Below are 20545 nucleotides of genomic sequence, written 5' to 3' on the forward strand. Positions count from 1 at the left end.
AGAGAGAGGCGGCCCACCTGGTCATGTGCTCCCTTTGGGGCCGGTGCGCCTTCTCCAGCCCCAGCTTGGTGAAGATGCCCACGAGCACCATGACGGCCACCACCCCGCAGATGATGTAGACGATCAGGTTGGTCTTGTCCTTGGTGGGGTCGTGCAGGGGGTCGTCCTTGCGCGCGGGGGGCTTGCCCGTGTTGAGCCAGAGCGGCGTGTCGTAGTTGGTGCAGGTGCTCTGGTTCAGTCGCCGCTTCTTAAACGTGCAGCAGAACCGGAAGCCACAAGTCCCGCAGCAGAAGATGAAGTCGCCCGAGCTGCAGTTGAACGGCGGGTCCCACTGGCCCATGACATCGAAGTAGCCCCGGCAGAAGTCTGGCGTGGGCGCCCGGGTCGGGGGCGCGTCGGAGACCCCCACGCCCTCGCCGGCCTCCCCGGAGGCGGCCCCGGAGCGGTTGCTCCCGGCCAGCACCAACACGCCACCCAGTTGCGCCAGCTGCCCGTGCCCCGCTCGCTCCTGCGCCCGGCACACGCGGGCGCACAGCTCGGTGAGGAAGCAGCCCAGGAGCAGCCGGAGGACGCGGCGCATCGTGTCTCCCAGCCCAGGCTCGGCCGCTCGGCCGCCGCTCCAGCCACTGCAGCCGCCTCTCGAGGCGCCGCCGAAGCTGCCGAGGCTGCTGCCGGGGGCTGCGGGCCGCCGCGGGCCGCACATGCAGGGAGAGGCGCGGGCCGCGCAGGGTCGGCGGCCACTGCGCTCCACTCAGCCCGCGTTCGCGTTCGCCTCCAGCGCGCCGAGGGGCCGGCCGGGGAGGAGCGCGCCGAGCCGGGCGGGGGGGCGAGGAGGCGCGGGCCACGCGGGGTGCAGGTCCGGCCGGCCCGGGGGAGCCGGGGCCCGAGGGCAGGGAGAGTCCGTCCGTCCGTCCGCGCCTCCTCCTGGCTGCGGCTTCAGACTGGCCGCCCCGCGCCCGCTCGCAGGCTCCCCCTCACCTCCCCAGCTCGCCAAGTGCGAGGTGCGAGCGAAGCGACACTTGTGGAATGAAGGGAGGGCAGGAGGGAGGGGGAGGGGAGGAGGGCGGGCCGAGGAGGCGCGTGGGGGGGCGGGGCGGCGCGAGCTGGAGAAGGGCGGGGGCGCGGGGAGAGGTGACTCCTCGGGCGGGGGAGCCGGGCTGGGGGCGGGGGGGCGTGCAAAGCCGCACGAGCCTGGAGGGCGGGGAGGAACGAGCCCCGTCAGCCTCGGGGCCCCGAACTGCTCGGCTTTCCCGGCAGGTGGAGGATGGCGCGGGGACCCTCCCGCGCCCTCTCCGGGCGCTGAGGCCAGGCTCGGGCAGGTCCAGGGCACAGGGTCCGCGCGCCGGAGCTTGCCCGGGAAAGAGGTGCCCCTGAGGACCCGAGGCCAGCCTAGGGAGCTAAGAAGTGGGCCGAGACTACCCCGACTTCCCCTCCCCGTCGTGCGGGACTGCCTCGCCCTGCCCGGGGCTGCACCTCCGGCTGAGTGCGCAACTGCGGGTTCGACTCCCTGGGCCCAGGCGGTCTGGAAAGGCGGGGTGGGGGTGGGGGTGGGGAGGTGAGCCTCTCCTACCCACCCCTTCCCGCCCCTCCCCCCTGGAGGGGCCCCGGGATGCAATGAAGGCCAGAAAGCTTCAAGGGTAAGGTGGGGCAGCCGATAAATGTCTCCCCGCCCCGCCTGCCACTTTCTGGCCCGCTTCGTGCCCGCAGCGTCCCCTGCGCTCCACAGGAGGGCACACCGCGGCGCCGCCTCAGTGCGCCCGCCCGGATCTGGCGCAGCGCTAGGCCTGGACCCCGGCGCGGCCACCCTCCCTCCCCGACCTGGGCGCGCGCACCCGCCTCGCGAGCCGCCTGGCCCCAGCCCCCGCGGAGCCCGCGGACGTCCTCACCAGCGGCCGCCGAGCGCGAGCAGCGTCCGGACCTTCCACCGCCGGGCGCCCCTCGGCGTTTCCAAACCGGCCCGCTCTCCCCTTAGCCTATGCCAGCCTAAGCCATGGCCCTCGCCAGCCCCTTCCACTTCTGCTGCTGCTTGATGTCGTCTCCCTGTAGCCCCCAGAACAGGGTTTGTACCAAAGCTGCTACACCAAATTTAGATCTCCACACGCCCCGGCGTTTTGTTTTTTTAATTGCATTAACTAAGTATACCCTTCGTAGTCAGCTGGGCGAGTTGCAGAGAAACGTTTTCCACCACCCTCTTCTCCCGCGCTTGCCTTCAGGGCTTCTGAGAACCATGAAGTTTGGCCACGTGTAAAACATCTTATTAGAGGTCCCCGTCCCCCGAAACGCTGTGGGGGTCTTTTATTGGGACTCCGAGGTAAATTTTCTCAGAAGGCAAGAAGTTTGTCAAATGGCACCTTGTCCTTGAAGAAACGTCTCCCTAAGTACTTGCGTATAATGTGTCTGCTTCTGAAACATACCACAGCAGCGTGGCTGTAGCATCGCCAGGAAAGAAATCAGCCCTAGAATCCCTGTGGGCTCGATTTGTGTCCCAGATCCACACGGACACGGTAGGAGTGTTTTTACCCGCATGCACTTTGGATTCAGTATGAGGTGCGCCAAACAACGCAGTGTGTGTCATGACCGAGTATGGCTGCAAGGCACATGGCCGCCCACACCCCTACCACTGTGTGAATCCTACAAGCCCTCGCGTGGGTGTGTCAGCCAACGAGAGCTGACACTGTCGCAGGGCTTGCCTCAAACCCTGAAGCTTGGGTTCCTGAAATCACCACCTCCAGGAAACTTAGAGACTCTCAGAACAGTTGCTGAGCTGTGGAGTGACTGAAGGAATTTAATTATCTCTGGCTGGCTAATAAAAGGAGCCCTGGTGACATCGTGTTAGGAGTTGGGCTTTGATCCTCAAGGTAAGCAGTTCGAAACTACCAGCTACCCCAAGGGAGAAGGGCAAGGTGTCTATTCTTGCCATCTTGGAACCTCTCAGGGGCAGTGCTACTCCATCCTCCAGGGTGGCTCTCAGTCAGCCTAGGTTATGAGTAAGCAAGACACAAAGAGAGTGAGTGGCTTGGTTTGGGTTTGGTTGGGTCAATCACCAGTCCCACGCTGCAGAAGGAAGGACTGAGGCCATTAGCCAGTTAGCTGGTTTATCCGTAGAAGCTCCTCAGCGAAGTGCAAGCATTGGTGTTGGAACCTAAGAAATTTGACTGCAGAGCCTGTGTACCATCATCCTACCATCTCTCAGTCCACCTGGTGTGGTGTCTTATGTTGTTCATTGTCTGTCGCCCTCATTCAGATGTCTTCATGCCAGAAGGGACCTTGACTCTGGCTGTGTCCCCAGGACCCAGACGTCTGTGGCACACCGTGAGCTCGCAAAGAGGTGTGGGATTATTAACAAATTAAGGGTCTTTTGTTCAAGAGCTCCTGTCTGGAACAAACATATGCACTGCACTACTAACCTAAAAGTTAGTGAGCCAAACTCACCTGCAGCACCATGGTGACCCATCTGCACCATCGATGATGGCAGCCAAGAAGACCCTTCGGAGCAGTTCTGTGTAACCCATGGAGTCACCCTCGTCAGGACTGATGGGAAGGCCACTGGCTTGTGGGTTTAGTTCATTTCTTTGTGTTTTATATGTAATACCCTATCTCAGGGCACAGGCAAAGGGATTCGAGAGAGGACAGCAAAGTTTCTGAGCCCTGAATCTAAATTAGATGGGCTGTCTAAGGCAGAGGAAGCTGAGGCGCAGAGAGGCTAAGGGATTGGTCCAAGGTCATGTGGCCAGCAAATGATAAAGGCAAGACAGAGCCACACTGCCTTAAGCCCAGGCGCTCCCCACCTGTCCCCACCTCCACCCCTGCCAGGACACTTCCCAGCAAGACAGAGTGAAGGGCAGAGTCACTTGCCAGTGACTCTGCAGGACAGTCCCCTGAGAGAGATGGGATTGAAGACACTCATATATTTGATTTTTTAAAATAATAATAATATCCCTGGAGAAACGAGACAAGATCTGGACAGAAAAGTTCATGCCTGCTGAGCCCCCACCATCTGTAAAACACTGCTTGTCATCGGTCCTCTGACTCCTGCCCTGGGAGCAGGCTGACTCCCAAGGCCACTCCAGCTTTAATTAACAGAGACTGCCCCCTATTTGTAACAAGGGGAGTGGAAGGCTGGTGCTGTGGAAAGCAGACCCAGCGAGCCACCCTTGGTGGGGGCTTCTTTGCAGATGATTCTAAACCTCTAGCCTTCCTATCTTTACGTCTTTCCCAGACTGAATTCCTTTCCTGCTGCTTTTGGACTACTGCCTGAGCCCATCTCTCAAATCTTGGCTTAAGCCATTACAAGAAGGAAAAATCATCTTGGTTCTTTTTGCTCTCCGAAGAGGGAGCAGGGAGTGGATTTTTTTTGGTCAGAGCAGTAAATATAGTCACTACCACATCATAGGTGTGTGGTTATTGTTACTGGGAATGTGCCCCCACCTGGCACAGGTTCCGAAGGTATTTCTTTCAGGACTACGGGGAGGTTTTATCAACTTCCTAATCGAAACACCTGGTAAACGTTTGGAAGATGAAAAATCATCTGAAAATCACCCCCTCCCCACACACACTACTACTACCCAAATGAATCCATGCAAATGTGTTGAAATTAAAATACAGCTCTTAAAGTGTTTTCTGTGGAGGAGATGATGGCACTCTTATATACAACACAGGCGGGCGCTTTTAATATCTAAAGGAGAATCTCGTCTAGCCCCACCTTAGTTATGTCAGACTGCACTGCACACTGCGGTGAGGACACAATTGTCCCCAGGAATCAGACCAGCTGGTGATGTAACAAAAGGATGCTTGCTCAGCTGAAGATCGCCACTGTCAACGTCCATCAGCGAGTTAACAATTGAGTGCGTTTGTGCCATGGCCCTCACCAGAACAAGCCACTCCCTCATCGGGCTCATCAGGTGACTTTGGGGGATTCAAACAGGTTTCTAAGCAACTGTTAGCCTTGATAGGGAAAAATAAAAGATGAAACTGAAGCAAAATATAGCTAGCACCTTGCCACATCCAAGCAATACAGAGATGTGTGTGTATTTTCCTCCCTCTTGTGAAGAGGCGTTGGTGCCCTTGAGTCGATCCTGACTCATGGTGACCTCGTGTGACAGAATAGAACTGCCTTGCAGGATGTCCTAGGCTGTGAATTTTTATGACAGCAGATCATCAGGTGTTTTCTCCCATGAAACGAGTTGTGGGTCATTTTGAACCACTAACCGTTCAGTGTGCAGCCAAGACCCTAGCCATTACACCCCCAGGACTTCGTTCTAAAGAGGGAAGGGAAGTAGGTAAGAGTGTACCCCGAGACCAGTGGTTATATTGGAAATAATCTGGGGTGCTACACAACCAAAAAAATATTTTCAGAGTTGTAGGCCCATTCCTCACTTATTGACAGGTTTAGTCAGCATTATGCAAAAATGGAGGATGACTACATCATGACATAACTTCCAAATTACATCAGTATGTAACTGCCAAAACTGATTTTCATAACTGCCAAATTATATCTTTATATAGCTGCCAAAACCCTGAGAACCATGGCCCAACAAAATGGACACATAATTTCAACCACCCAGCCAACTCACACCTCACATTTTGTGTTTGTTACCCTCATCTCACACTTCATGTTTGTTACTGTCAGACATAACACTATGTTCATTTCAACAGTTTTATTCACATATATAAGGGGGTACCCCCCCAAATGGATTTATTTTTCAAAGGTATGTATTTAAATTATTTTACAAAACAACTTTATCACCTTCAAAGTACTCTCCATTATACTTTTAATACATTTGTCAAATCTGCGAGGCCATTCTTGGAAACATTTTTCAAACTCCTGTTAGGATGGCTGACAGCACCTCCCTCGTTTCTGTCTTCATCTCTTCTACTTCGTCAAGTCTCTGTCTTTTCATGTATGGCCCTCTTCATTCACAGAAACAAAAAGAAGTTGCAGGCAGTGAGGTCAGGTGAGTAAGGTACATGAAGTAAGAGAGGCATGCTAATTTTTTTTTTTTTTGCCAAAAAATGGTGCACTAAGATGACTGCATGAGCAGGTGCATTGTCATGGTGGCAAAAAACAGTCCCCCGTCTGCCACAAATCAGGCCTTTTTGGTCACACACTGTTATGCAATCTTTTCAGAACCTATAAAAAGAAAGCTTGATTAACAGTCTGACCTGGTGAATAAACTCCAAATGCACTGTCTGCCTCACATCACAAAAACAAGTGATCTGGATCTTTGATTCCACTGGCTGAGCTTTTGGGGGGAGAGGTGACAATGGGGTCTTCCACTGGCTTGATTGATGTTTGCTTTGGGGGGTTGTAAGAAAAGCACCATGTCTTTGAAACTAGAAAACCATTTGTACACTTGAGTTTTTCCCAGAGTGCTGTCCTTGTAAACTGTGTTCAACATCACAATAGTTTCTGTGACATTTTTCCCAAGCAGGAAACAAAATTTCACAGCCACATGCTCTTCTCTTAAATCGGCCATCACAAAAAATAAGGTTTGAGCAAAACTGCTTTTATGAAAACATTTGCTGTGACCACAGAGAACCTAACCAGCAACACACTGGGTGCACCAACTCAGCAAGTTGCACGATGGTCACCTGGGGGGTGGGGGCGTTCATACTACAAAAGCTCTGCCCAGCGGAGCTTTTTTCCATTTTGCAGGGGGCATACCCCCTCATGATTCACACATTATACAATTCAGTCATTTCAGCATATTGATAATAGCTAGGCAATCATCACCACAATCCGTTGCAGGATATTTTTCTTCTTTCTTGCATTCATTAGCTCCCTATTTTTCCCTAACATCCTATGCCATAGCCATAAGAAACTTTTAATATAGTTACCATCTCTATAGATTTATATCCAGACATATATTTGTTAATGCCCCAAATAATCAGATGGCAGATTTCTCACTGTGGTTCTAAATGTGAAATGTCAGAGAATGAGGAGCAGCTTACTTATTTCAATGCCTGTTAGAAAAATAATAACACATCTAACTCATGACTTATAAACACTTAAGGTGGAATCAATTCAAAGTACGTAAATGTAAAGTCAGTTAGAAAACATAAATTTAGTATCGTTGGGTAGGTCTCAAATAAGGAAAAGGACATGAAGGACTTGGTACCAAAACGCAAAACCTAGAAAACGTGTCGAATTTGGTGTCAGGTCAGAATCTCCTGACTTTGCACTGTTGGCATTTGGGGTGGGACCATTCTTTGCTGTGAGGGCTGTTCTGTGCCTTGTCGAGTCTTTAACATCAATCCTGGACTCTGCCCACCAGATGACAGGAACACACATGCACACACACACTGCAGCCCTGCTTCTGAGAGTGTTACAGGGTCCAATGTCCACGCACACACACACTGCAGCCTTGGTCCAATGTACACACACACACACACACACTATAGCCCTGGTCGAATGTCTACACACACACGCGCACACACACTCTGCAGCCCTGGTCCAATGTCTACACACACGCACACACACACACACTCTGCAGCCCTGGTCCAATGTCTACACACACACACACACACACACACCTGGTCCAATGTCTACACACGCGCACACACACTCTGCAGCCCTGGTCCGGCAGGGGCAGGAGTGAAATCAGATGGGATCTTTGCATACGATAGCTGTGACCTTGAACAAGCCTTGCTTTCCTGGTTGGAAGGAGGGAGGTTAGAACAATGCCTCTCCCATGAGGATGGCAACAAATGTACAAATGTGCTTGACACGAGGGATGGATAGATGGATTGTGATAAGAGCTATACGAGCCCCCAATAAAATGATTTAAAAGGAAAAAAAATAATGCTTCTCCCATTGGACTCTGGCAGATACTCCATAAGTTCCGTAGGGTACGGGGCTCAGCAGTGAGTGGACACCTAGCTGTTCTGAATAAATGATGGCCAGGAAAGGAGCCCTGGTGGTGCTGCGGTTAAAGTGCTCCTTTGCTATCTGAAAAGTTGGCAATTCCAACCCGCCAGCCAGTACAGGAGAGAAAGGTGTAGCAGCCTGGCTTTGGTAAAGATTTACCGCCCTGGAAACCCTAAACAACAGTTCTCTGTCTTCTGGGGTGGGAATAAGTCCAAACGGACTCAGTGGCAGTGTGCATGCCTCGGGTTGGGGTGTGAGGATAGAGAGCAGGGCCCTGGCGGGGCAAGGGTGAAGAGCTTGGCGGCTGCCTTCAAGACTGGCACCTTGAGCCCAGCAGCTGCTCCACAGGAGAAAGGCCTGGTGACCCGCATTCATACAGGTGGCAGCCCAGGAGACACCATGGGCCGTTCTGCTCCGTCACACGGGGTCATCGTGAGTCGAGACAGCAACACCCAACAACATAGACTGAAAGTAAGGTCCCTGGGGTGAAAGCAACTTGTTCTCCAGTTTTAACCAGAGGTGAGTGGTAGGAGCCCACCCAGCTGTGCCACAGAAGGAAGTCAAGGTCTCCCCTGAAGCACCTGGGGTCACGGGAGTCAGGATGACTTGATAGCAGTGGGTAGTAACTTTTTTGGTTTATTATGGCACTGACCTGAATGATCTACGAGATGCCAGGCACTTCTCTGCAGATGACCTTCTTAGATCTCAGTAGCTCCAGGGGCAACAGACTAATGGGTGTTCGCCCACACTGGCTCCTGGGCAGGTGACTTTAGGCACCAGGGTCGGAGTTCTACACTGGCTATCCCAAAAGCCTAAATGGCTTTGAAAGGGAACCCTGTGTGTCAGAGGACTGCGCCCCAGGAGGACTTCAGTAGCTGTTTCCGAAGTGGGTTGGCAGGCCTTTCTGCTGTGGCTGGTCTGAATGGACTCAAAACTGCCATGTGAAGAAAGGAGCAAAAAGCGGTGGGCAGCATGCGGGGGAAATGGGGGCGATTTCAGACAGAAGCAGATGGGAGTCCAAAAAAGACTTGATTACATTGCCAATGGCTTCTGGATCCTGGGATTCTAGGTTTCGGCGTGAAATTCCAGGACCTCCAGTAACGCTTTCTCCTGACCTCCGGTGGACTCCTTCTACTCAAAAAAATAGAAGGACCCTGACCAGCTCCCCAATGCCACATCCTGTTGCACTCCTCCCTGCTTGTGTGAATTAGATGGGTGAAGGCTGGAGAAGGGGATGGGAGAGAACGAGAAAAGGAGAGAGGGAGAGGGCGAAGGGGAAATGAGAGGCAAAGATACAGAAAGAAAGCCATCATAGACAAGCACAGCAGTGTTCCTCGAGGCCTTGTGTACAGCAGCAACAGAGCAAAGCAGCCTAAATGCCCATCCATAGGGACTTGGTTAAGGAAATTAGGATCATCTCCTTCACAGAATACTACAAAGCCACGAAAAATCATTAGTCGCTTTAAAAACCTGCTACTCCATTTAAGTATTATCACCTTCTGACTCCCAAAACACACGCGCACGCGCACACACACACACACATCAAATCTAAATACAGTAAGAAGCAAGAAGCAAGACAAAAATATTAACATGTATACTAACAATCCACAAACTAGTTCCAGGAAGCTATACTAGAAGCAACAGTAGCCTATAGCAATAGGAATTAGGGTAGGGGTGCTGTGTTAGACAGGGTTCTCTAGAGAAACAAAGCCAGAATGCTAATAGTTTTATATATATTTATACAGAGAGATAGATAACATAAGAAATAAACAGTTAATTAAATTATAAAGCAGTACAAATGGCTCAGTGCAACTCACTCCCATGAGACAGTTGTGAGACACTGGCAGTCCTTCAGGTCTTGCGGGCCGCCTGGTAGTCCTCTGTAGTGCAATTCAGGCTATCCGGGCACAGGCAGCAAACAGCAAGGCAGGTCACCAACAGTCAGCCAGATGACAGGGTCTGACAGTCCCCAGCTCAAGAGATGTGAATTTCAATGATGTGGCGAAGTAGGTCTTGAAGGAACCTCAAATTACACCGACACAGTCGACGGGTTAGGTGTCCCACAGGTAGTGTAGCTTGCAAATGGAGGCAAAGAACAAGCAAGGTAGCCAAACGCTGGTCCGATGATCAAACAGCAAGAGACAAGAAAGGCGAGGCTCACAGCCATTTATTTCTCCGTCCTTCATTAATCTCACATGTGTTCATCAGCCAGGTTGGCATAATGAACTAACTACCTCAGGTGCTATGAATTGAATTGTGTTCTCCCAGAATATGTATTGAAGTTCTAACCCCTGGTACCTGTAAATGGGGAGCCCAGGTGGCATAGTGGTTATGTATTGGGCTGTACAAGGTTAGCCGTTCAAAACCATCAGCTGCTCTGAGGGAGAAAAACGAGACTTTCTACCCCCATAAGGAGTTAGAATCTCTGGAGACCCATAGGGGCAGTTCTACCTCATCCAACAGGGTTGCTATGGGGGAAAATTAACTTGATGGCAGTTGGTTGAGTGAATATATGACCCATTTTGAAATATGAGGTTTTCTTTTGGTTCTGTTAATGAGAAAATATCCGTGTGGGTTGGGTTTTATTCCTAATCACTCTGAATTACTTTTTTAATAGCTGCAGAGACACGTGCAGAAAGATGCCATGTAAAAATCATATATAAGCTAAAGGAGCCCAGAAAACTGGGAATCCTCTGGAACTGAGACCCTAACTCTTTGTGAGGGTAGAAAGCTTTGTGTATCTCCCTCAGAGTGGCTGGTGGTTTCAAACAGCTAACCTTGTGGTTAGCAGTCGAACACATAACCACCATGCCACCAGGGTTCCCCATTTACTGGTCGGGGGGGGGGGGTTAGAATTCCAATACATCTTCTCGGAGGACACACAATTCAATTCATAACATCCCCAGCCCCAAAGAATGCCTGAGGCAACCAGCAAGGAAGAAATGGGCACATCCTTGATCTGAATCTCTCCCTTCTGGAATTGGGAGGAAATGAATGCATGTTCTTAGACTCACTACAGCAGCAGTGGGAAATTAAGACAGACAGGAATTACTTTTCCCCTGTAGATGTCTGTCTCTTTTTCGTAGTCACCATCGATAGGGAGTCCTGGTGGCTTTGTGAGGTGAGCCCCAGGCTGCTCTCTGCCAGCCGCTCCACAGGAGAAAAATGGGGCTATCTGCTTCCCTACAGATTTACAGCCTCAAAACTGGAAATTGACTCGGTGGCAGCTGGTTTGGTTTGGATTTTTATACCAGGCATATGGATTCAAGCTTCAATTCTGAGCAGGAAGTTTGTGGAAGGCTTCACTTAGCCACCCCGTGTTGACTCTTACCATGAATTCAGCCTCTGTTGAGTATTTTCTGACCTCTAACCCTGTAATATGAAAGCTTTGCCCTCAGGCAGAGTATGTTTGAAAGTGGATTGCTACAGTGCCCCTAACCAGCTCAGGGAAGGGCAGCCTCCCTCTCAGGGATTGGCTTGGGTGTCTTTCATAGAAATTGGGGTATCAGAGCTATACAATCATGAGTCATACCCCAACAAAGAAGGGCAGAGGGGCTCAGAAACAATCATAAAAACAAATGTCTCTGTTCTGCACCGGTGTATGTATCACTCACACACACACACACACACACACACACACACACACCACCCCTCCACCCCTCCACTACTGCAACGAACTGATCTGCCACCAGTCATGGTTTTGTGACAAATTCCTTCTGTTTTCCATTTCCCATAGTTCTGGCCTCATGCTGATGGTCTCCCTCATCTGGGAGATTTTGCTTAATAAAGGAGATCTACCCCTCTAGCCACAAGCAAGAATCTCCAACAACCTTGCTGTCAGGCAGAGACCATTGTAATCTTGAATATGCGGAATCAAACCAGATACATAGCCAGATGACCTCCCTGTAAACCCGGCCTGAGTGGGTAGTGTGTGCAAGTATCTCTTATTTGCTCCATGACAGAAATTTCTGCCCTGGCTTTTGGAATGTTGATGGGGGCCTTTACTTTCTTACTCATTATTTGAATTTTGGTCTTTGTATTATTATTATTTTATCTTTACCACCTTATTTTGATTTTGGTTTTTATTGTTTCTGTTGGGTTTCCCAGTTTGTAACCCAGAGAAGGAGTGAATGATGGTGGTAAGAGCTGATACAGGGTTGATAGGGGATGCGAGTCAGGGTGGGGTGGGAGGAGGGGTGATAGGGAGGGAAGGGGAATTTCACGAGTGGGAAATGAAGATGGGAGCGGGAGTGGGTACTAAAACTTACTGTGATTGCACAAATCCTTTTCAAGGCGATTTGTCCATGGGGGAGGTAGGAATATTCTAAAACTGATATCTTAATGATGGTGCAATTCTTGATATGATTGAACGAATGAACTTTGAAATACATGCTCTGTAAATAATATGCCAATAATAGTGTTAAAAAATTGACTAAAATAAAGGAGATCTAAGTAAAGCAGGACTGAGGAAGAAGCACAAAGTAGGAGGCCTACCACTTCCCCATCCCCAAACATACTATCCAATGACCGAATCAGAACAGCCTGGTACTGATACAGTGATAGATACATAGACCAATGGAACAGAACAGAGAACTCAGAAATAAGTCCCTCCACCACAGACAATTCATTTTGACAAAAATTTGAAATATTAAATAAGGAAAAGTCTCCAATAGATGGTGCTGGCATAATTAGATTTCCATTTGCAAAGAATGAATCAGGACCTATACCTCACTCCATAAACAAACTCAAAATGGATTAAATATCAAAATGTAAGTCCTAGAACTATAAAGATCATCCTTGAAACAATAGGGACAAACAGAGGGGTCCTGTTGCAGGGCACGAATACGCTTAGCAAACATGATGAAAACCAGAGCAGAAGACAAACTAGATGACTGGGCCTCCTAAAAATAGGAAATATATGTGCATCCAAAAATCTCATCAAAACAGTACAAAGAAACCCCACAAACTGGAAAAGAAATTTTGGCTATGGTATATCAGAAAGGGGACTAATCTCTAAAACCTGTACAATACTACAACACCCCGACAAGAAACGGATGAATCCCAACTCAACAATGGGCAGAGGACATGAACAGACAAGGCCAACAGACCAAGGACCCTCTGAGGAAATATTTGGGATCCTGGTCTTCTGAAAGATACAAATCAGCAACGATGAGGATACCACCTCACCCCAGCATTGATAGCAAAGCGCAGAAAAACAGGAAACAATAAATTGTAGAGGGGCTTCTGGGAGACTGGGATCCTCATATATTGCTGGGAGACATTCCAACCACTGTGGGAAACAGTCTGGCGCCTCATCAATCAAGTGGGAATGGAAATACCATATGACCCGGCCACAGCACTGCTTGCTGTCTACCCGACAGAAGCCAAGACCTCAGCAGGGACATAGAGAGGCGTGCCTATGTTCCACGAAGCACTACTCAACAGCGAGATGGAAACAGCCTCAAAACCCACTGGTTAGAAAGTGGGTAAATGGGCTTTGGTGCCCACAATAGAGCACTACGCTTTACTGTGGGATGCCTCATGACATAATGGACTCAGAGGCCAGTATAGCAAGTGAGGTTACTCAAACACAAAAGACAAATATTGTGGGAGACCACTGTTACAAATGAAAGAGAAAAGGTCTTCGTACTAAAAGAAACAAACTGATGGTTGCCAGGGCAGGAGGGGCTCAGAGCTGCACCCCTCTAGTCTCTGCCCCTCCCCTCACATGACCTTCTCCCCCGTGTGTCCATGTGTCCTCTACTCTACTTACATGGACACAGGCCCTGGGATGCAGGGCTGCTAATGCAGTATGATTTCATCTTAACTAATTAAGACACTTTTCCCGAATGAGGCCACACTCGGTGGTTCTGGGAAGCCGTGAATTTTGGGGTCCACTCTTCAGCCTAGACTAGAGGGATGATGTGAGGAATAAGTAGGAACAGTCATGGGCTCAACCCCATCCTCTGTCCAAGGCCTCAGCACGTAACCAAGCCAATTGCTATGGAGTCCGTTCTGACTCTGTGACACCCTGCATGTCAGTTGGGCATGTTTGAGAGATGGAAACTTTCTGATTTGATTGTCTTAAATTAGATCAAGGTCGTGGTGCAAAGCCAATGTCAGCTGTCCTCTAGTTGTCCATCAATGAATTCATAAAACGCATAGAAATTACTAAAGATTTGTAAAGTCAGGAACAAAAAAATCAGTGTTGTCATATCAGGCATAGTTGGTCCACAATCAGTCTTTGGAAGGTGTTATGGATGACTTATCCCCCCCCCATGCTAACCCCCTCCATCACTTCTCATTGTTGCAATCTTGCATAATGCAATCTATACATCAACTGTAATCCTACCGGTGTGATGTGGTCCCGCACCTAATCACTTTGGGCTTCTGAAAAGAGCAACATAGGCACAGAAAGAAGCAGGCACAAGGAAAGCCCAGTGCGACATGAGGCTGGAGAAGGAGCCAAGAAATTCCCAGGGCTCCCGACAAGCGAGGAATCAACACAGCAGAAACCCTGGTTTGGATTATTAGCCTTCATGACTGTGAGGAAATAGATTTCCGTTTTTAAGGTCACCCGCCTGTGCTTTTCGGTCACACCAGGAAGCAAAGGCAGAAGGGGTGCATTGCCATGGGCTCCTGGAGTAAACTTGCCAGGATACTCAGCGAACCAGACATCCCGGGAGCTGACCTCCTCGTCAGCCCCTTTGCAGCGACTTCTAAATGGAGGTCCACCCGCTCACCAGACTCGCGATGTGCGATCAGGTCAAGCAGCCTCCATGGAAAATTGCCTGAGATCCCATTTTGCTCCTCTCGAATTGCTCCTGCTAAGCGCTGACGTACATAATAAAACTTCGTCTCAGAGTCTCAGGGTCTCCCTCTGGAGGACTCAGTCTCTGACAGTCATCCTTGTACGTGTTACCTGAACACCAGGAGCAAAAAGCACAAACATCATTGATCCAAGTCCAGACTAAGATGGACGAGGAAGCCAAGGCATGACGATTTACTGCCAAAACTCGGCAGTGGAAAACCTGTGATGGACCACAAGGACGCAGTATTCAGCTGACCACGGGAAGGGCACGCAGCTAGGCTGCATTTCATTTCTTTGTGCCCGGGCCACCACGAGTGCTGGGCCAACCCGACAGCAGTTAACAACGACACGGACAGCAAGAAGCCACTGTGTTGACTGGAACCAGAATCAACATCCTTTAAAAGTGATCCTGCTGATAATCCATTTTGAGGATCAGGGTTTTGCTGGTTTCATGACGGCATGGGTCACTGTTGCCAATAGTGATGGAAAGTTGTGTGTGTCATGGTTGAATCTGTTTTTAATTTAACCCCTCACTGATAACATGGTGTGATGTTAGGGATTCTGCCAACTAGATATTCCTGGATAAGGGTAGGGGCGGAGTGCCACCTCTGAGTCTGATGACACCTCCGTGGTCTTTTGGTATCAGAGAGACCGAGCTGAGTCGAATCCTTCTGCTGGAGCGAGATCTTGCGTCATGTTCATCTCTCTCCTATTGTGTCGCCTGCTGATCCCAGGAGCCATCAGTGGGCTACCGAGGGTGGCTTCGTTCAGCCGACTTCAGACGTCTGCATCTACCATCCTGTGCCCCTGCTTCGTCATCCTGCTTCCTGTTCATCAGCTTCCTTACGTCAGGAGAAGATTGACTTGAACCAGATTGGACTTACTTCTACAACTGTGAGCCATTTCTTGATATAAATCTCTCTCTATAGACAGGACACGTACAACGTCAGTGGTTTCGCTTCTCTAGAGAGCCCAGCCTAACACATGGCAAAACTTGTGAATGTGTGTCTGTGTGTGTTGGTGATTTAAAGTAGGAATTTTAATTTTTTTTCTTCTCAGTAATGAATAAGAGTGGTTTAGTTAAGCTTTAGGGATGCATTTATCTTAAAATGACTGAGGAAGTTTCAGAGCCACCATCTGTCCTATTTTAAAAAAACATATTCAACTTGTATTACATGTGTAAGATAATTTATATTTCATATTTATGCATATACATTTGCATCATATATTAATACAACTGGTTATATGTATGTACATGTAATTAAATTTACATTTTACGCATACACACACATTCTTGCTTGTCTACGGAGAAGTAGAAGTAATAGGATATGAAGAGGCAGTTTCTTATGGATCAGCTGCGGGTTAATCCATTTTGACTAGAGAATGTGAATCTAGATTGTTACCACTCAACTGTTGGAAGAAGGTGTGCCATAGAAGGACTTCAGGGAGACAGCAACTTAATGTGACACCTTCCCAGCAGATGTGTTGATGGTAAGGGGGGAGGGGGAGGCAAGCCACAGACCAGTGAGGAAGGGAAAGCCCAAGGGCAATAGAGACGATTCCCTGGTGACAAATCACTTCTGCTTGAATGGTTAGAAATCGCCCTTGGTATTTGTCAACAGAGAGGAATCTTGTTCTTGGACTGAAAATATTCATCATCCATTTCCTCTGCCTTTGTCTGGCTTTCTTATCTCAGTGCTGGAGAGAGTGCAGGAGAAGACAACCTTGCCCTGCAGGTGGGACACCCAGGTTCAATCCCAGACCAGACCACCTCGTGCACAGTCACTGCCCACCAGTCAGTGGGGGCTGTGTCTGGCTGCTGTGATGGTAAGCAGGTTCCAGGAAAGCTTCCAAACTAAACCAGGTGAGTAAAGATCCTGGTGACCGGCTTCCACCAATCATCCAATGAAAGCCCTGTGCCCAATCTACAACCGATCCCCGGCTGCACAGGACTGGACAGCATTTCTTTCAGCTGGGCATGGAGTCACCATGAATTGGGAGCCACCTCAATGGCCACTAAGAATCACAAATCATCTTTTTGTATTGTGGTCAATACATACGTGCACACACATACAGATGTGTGACTGTGTATATATATTTATATATAATCGGCAGCCCTGGTGGCATAGTAGTTACAAGTTTGGCCCCTAGCCACAAGGTCAGCAGTTCAAAACCACCTGCCAGTCTGTAGGAGAGAGACGGGCTTTCTACTCCTGTAAAAAGCTAAAGTCTTGGAAACTCACAAGGGCCATTCTACCCTTCCTATAGTGTGGCTGTGAGTTTGAATAGACTCAATGAGTCAAGATATAATATGGTTTTATATGTGTGTGTCTCTATATATACACTGATATATATAAAATTTGGTATATGTCAAATTTGATCTCAACATTTTGCACAAATTTGATCTCAATAATTTTCCCAGAATGATAATGTGCCTGCAGCTAGGAAAAAAGATTGATGCAAGACCCAAAAGGACTTGGAGTCCAATTTGAAAAGTACATGAAGCCTTTGGGAGAAGACACAGGAAAAGTTGCTGAGAGAAGATCCTAGCTGGGTCTTTTGTAGTTGGTTTGCTGACATCAGCACGTCAGACGTAAAGGGCAATACCCATTCTCATTTTAATAACACACTAACTGCCTTCACATACACAGGAGATCATGATGTTTGCCAATTAAAAAATATGTAAGCTCAATTGCAGGTACAGCAAGCCAGTGATTTTTTAGATCAAACAGCTAGAAGAAATCTATAGTTCTTCATAGACAGTAGCTAAGGCAACTCAGAAAACAACTGACTGGGATAGTAAGAGAGAATCTGGGGAGGCATGTGACAGGGGAAGGTGTTTAAGAGAGGACAATTCAGCATCTTACTGGAAAGTGTGGGGACAGCAGGAAATCAGGGGAAGATGTCAAGTCCACCCACACGCTTCATCCACTTGACAGCCAACTGGCCTCCTTAGTGGTGGTGCTTATGAATTTCATCTTGTGCAATATTTAAACTCTCGCCAGATGGGGTTATTACTCAGACTTGCTTCGGTTTGCAGTTACTGCATTTTAAAGAGTCCCACTCCATCTAAGAATGTCCTCCTCTCTCTTACAAACTGAACTAGATAAACATCCACTCACTTCTTTAAAAAAATCTTTATGAAGGACAGTCTCTTTAACACCTGTGATATGCAGGTGACACAACCGTGCTTGACTTGAAGCGCTTGCTGATGAAGGTCACCAACTATAGCCTGACCCGAAGAAAAAGAACATCCTCACAAGTGGACCAATAAACACTGCATTTGTCACTGAGTTCATTCCACTTGGATCAATGATCAATATCTCTGTTACCCCTTGGGTTGATAACCACAAGTTCAGCAGTTCAAACCCATCAGCCACTCCAAGGGAGGAAGATAAGACTTCCTGCGTCCCTAAGATTTGCAGCATTAGAAACGCAGAGGGGCAGCGCTACGCTCTCCTGGGCGGCCGCTGCGAGTCCGAATCGACATGAGCAGAGGTGGCAGTCAAGAAGTCGAACCATGGATTGCCCTGCGACGATCTGCAGCAAATGACCTCTAAAAAGGGTTTTTAAAAAGATAGTGTGTGCTGGTACATATGAGGGTTGGAGGTACAGGGAATCCAGGGTGGATGATACCTTCGGGACCAAAGGTGTGAGGGACGATGCTGGGAGAGTGGAGGGTGAGTGGGTTGGAAAGGGGGAACTGATTACAAGGATCCACATGTGACCTCTTCCCTGGGAGAGGGACAGCAGAGAAGGGGGGGAAGGGAGACTCCGGATAGGGCAAGATATGACAAAATAACGAGGTATAAATTACCAAGGGCATATGAGGGAGGGGGGAATGGGGAGGGAGGGGGGGGGAAAAAGAGGACCTGATGCAAGGGGCTTAAGTGGAGAGCAAATGTCTTGAGAATGATTGGGGCAGGGAATGTATGGATGTGCTTTATACAATTGATGTATGTATATGTATGGATTGTGGTAAGAGTTGTTTGAGTCCCTAATAAAATGTAAAAGAAGAAAAGAGAAAAAAATGTTTAGGGCAAAGACTGTACAGATGTGCTTTATACAATTGATGTATGTATATGTATGAACTGTGAAAAGAATTGTATCAGCCCCAATAAATTGTTAAAATAAAAAAAATTTTTAAAAGATAGTGTGTGAAAAAAATAATTAATTTTTAAAATAAATAATAATAAAAAGATAGTGTGTGGCTTTGGTGACTAAGATGTGCCTGCATTTTCAATGGACTCCTACGCATACTAGCGCTGGGCAGTGAAAAAGAGAAACCAAAATAATGATACATTTATATTTGGGTACTGGAGAAGAATATTGACTAAACCTTGAACTTCTAGAAGAACCAACAGCTCAGACTTACAAGAAGAAGGAAAAAAAAGACAAAAATGAAACCCAAACGTTCCTTCGTAGCAAGGACAGTGAGACTTCATCTTGCTTGCTCTGGACACACGATAGTGAAAGATCCGTCACCGGAAGTGGATGTCTTGTGTGGGAAGAAGGAGGGAGCCCCCAGGAGGATGGTCACAGCAATGAGCTCGCCGCAAGTGTGACCATGAAGGTGGCACAAGGCAGGGCCATGCTGCGTTTGGTTAGACAGGAGGTCCCGGTCCATCCGAGCTGACTCAATGGCACCCACTGCCAGCAGCAGTGTGCAACACTGTCCTGGGGAGCAGATGGACAGCAATGGACGCTAACCTCCTCTTCCTGGGGCTTATGTGGCAAGTCCGCTCCGTCCAGTCTGCCACTGAGCACTTGGAAAGTGGCTAGTTGGAACTGAAATTTGTAAAATACACACAGGATTCAGAAGCAGAACATGAAATTAAAAAGTGTGAATACTGTAAAATTGAGATATTGAAATGATAATGTTTGGGCTGTACTGGATTAAGTACAACATGTCTATAAATTTAAATTCACCTGCTTCTTTATACCTTTTTGGTTTAATGCCTAAAAAGTTTAAAACTGAATGCAGGGGGCGCTTCAAAAAGTTTGTAGGAACAAATCTTTTATCTTTTTATTCCGGTTTTCCAGGAACTTTTTAAACCCTCTCCCCACCCCATCCCAAATTTGTGGTTTACATGACACAGTCTTGTGCTACATAACGTCCATTCAGACAACATCAGACTGCACATATGAAGGAGCTTTATAAAAGCTTGTGGGAAATGCCATTCTATTTCCATTTTATCACAAAGGGCCCCTAATGACATATGTACTGGACTGCTAACCACAAGATCAGCAGTTCAAAACCACCTGCCACTCCTTGGGAGAAAGATGAGGCTTTCTACTGCCATAAACATTTACAATCTCTCAAGTAGAAAGAAAATGTTTTGAAAATGATGATGGAAACATATTACAAATGTGCTTGACACAATGGATGGATATATGGATTGTGATAAGAGATGTAAGAGCTGCCAGTAAATTAAATTAAAAAACAAGATTTACAATGTCAGAAACCCACAGAGGTAGTGAGAGTTTTTCAGTTTTTCCCCACAAACTTTTGAAGTTCCCTAATGTCTCAACCCTGGTCTCAATCTCCATAAAGCACGTCTATTATATTCATATTTGAGGCACAGGCAATGGTTCATAATAAATGGGCACTACTCTCTGACACATTAAAGCATTATGATCATTGCTGTATCACTGTGTGTGTACAAGATGTTAGTGTATCTGGAAGTATTTCTCTAACATCCTCTTTTACATCTGGAAAAGAAGCCCTGGTGGGGTGGTTACACACTGGGCTGCTAACCTCAAGGTCAGCAGTTCGTAACCACCAGTAGTGCCTCAGGAACAAGACGAGTTTTCTACTCCTGTAAAGAGTTTCAGTGTTGGAAACTCACAGGGGCAGCTCTACCCTA

The 20545-nt window shown here is 48.2% G+C and overlaps 1 protein-coding gene across 1 annotated transcript in view; it reads right to left on the reverse strand.

Moving 5' to 3' along the window:
- The window catches only part of SHISA9 (shisa family member 9), a 310911-nt gene extending 310331 nt beyond the window's left edge, over positions 1-580 (reverse strand). Inside the window, exon 1 of the mRNA XM_075528406.1 lies at positions 18-580. Coding sequence (XP_075384521.1) covers positions 18-580 — 563 coding nt within the window. The remainder of the gene's footprint in view (positions 1-17) is intronic.
- Between the last annotated feature and the right edge of the window lie 19965 nt (positions 581-20545).

Source organism: Tenrec ecaudatus, chromosome 12 (assembly GCF_050624435.1).
Source record: "Tenrec ecaudatus isolate mTenEca1 chromosome 12, mTenEca1.hap1, whole genome shotgun sequence".
Taxonomy (NCBI): domain Eukaryota; kingdom Metazoa; phylum Chordata; class Mammalia; order Afrosoricida; family Tenrecidae; genus Tenrec; species Tenrec ecaudatus.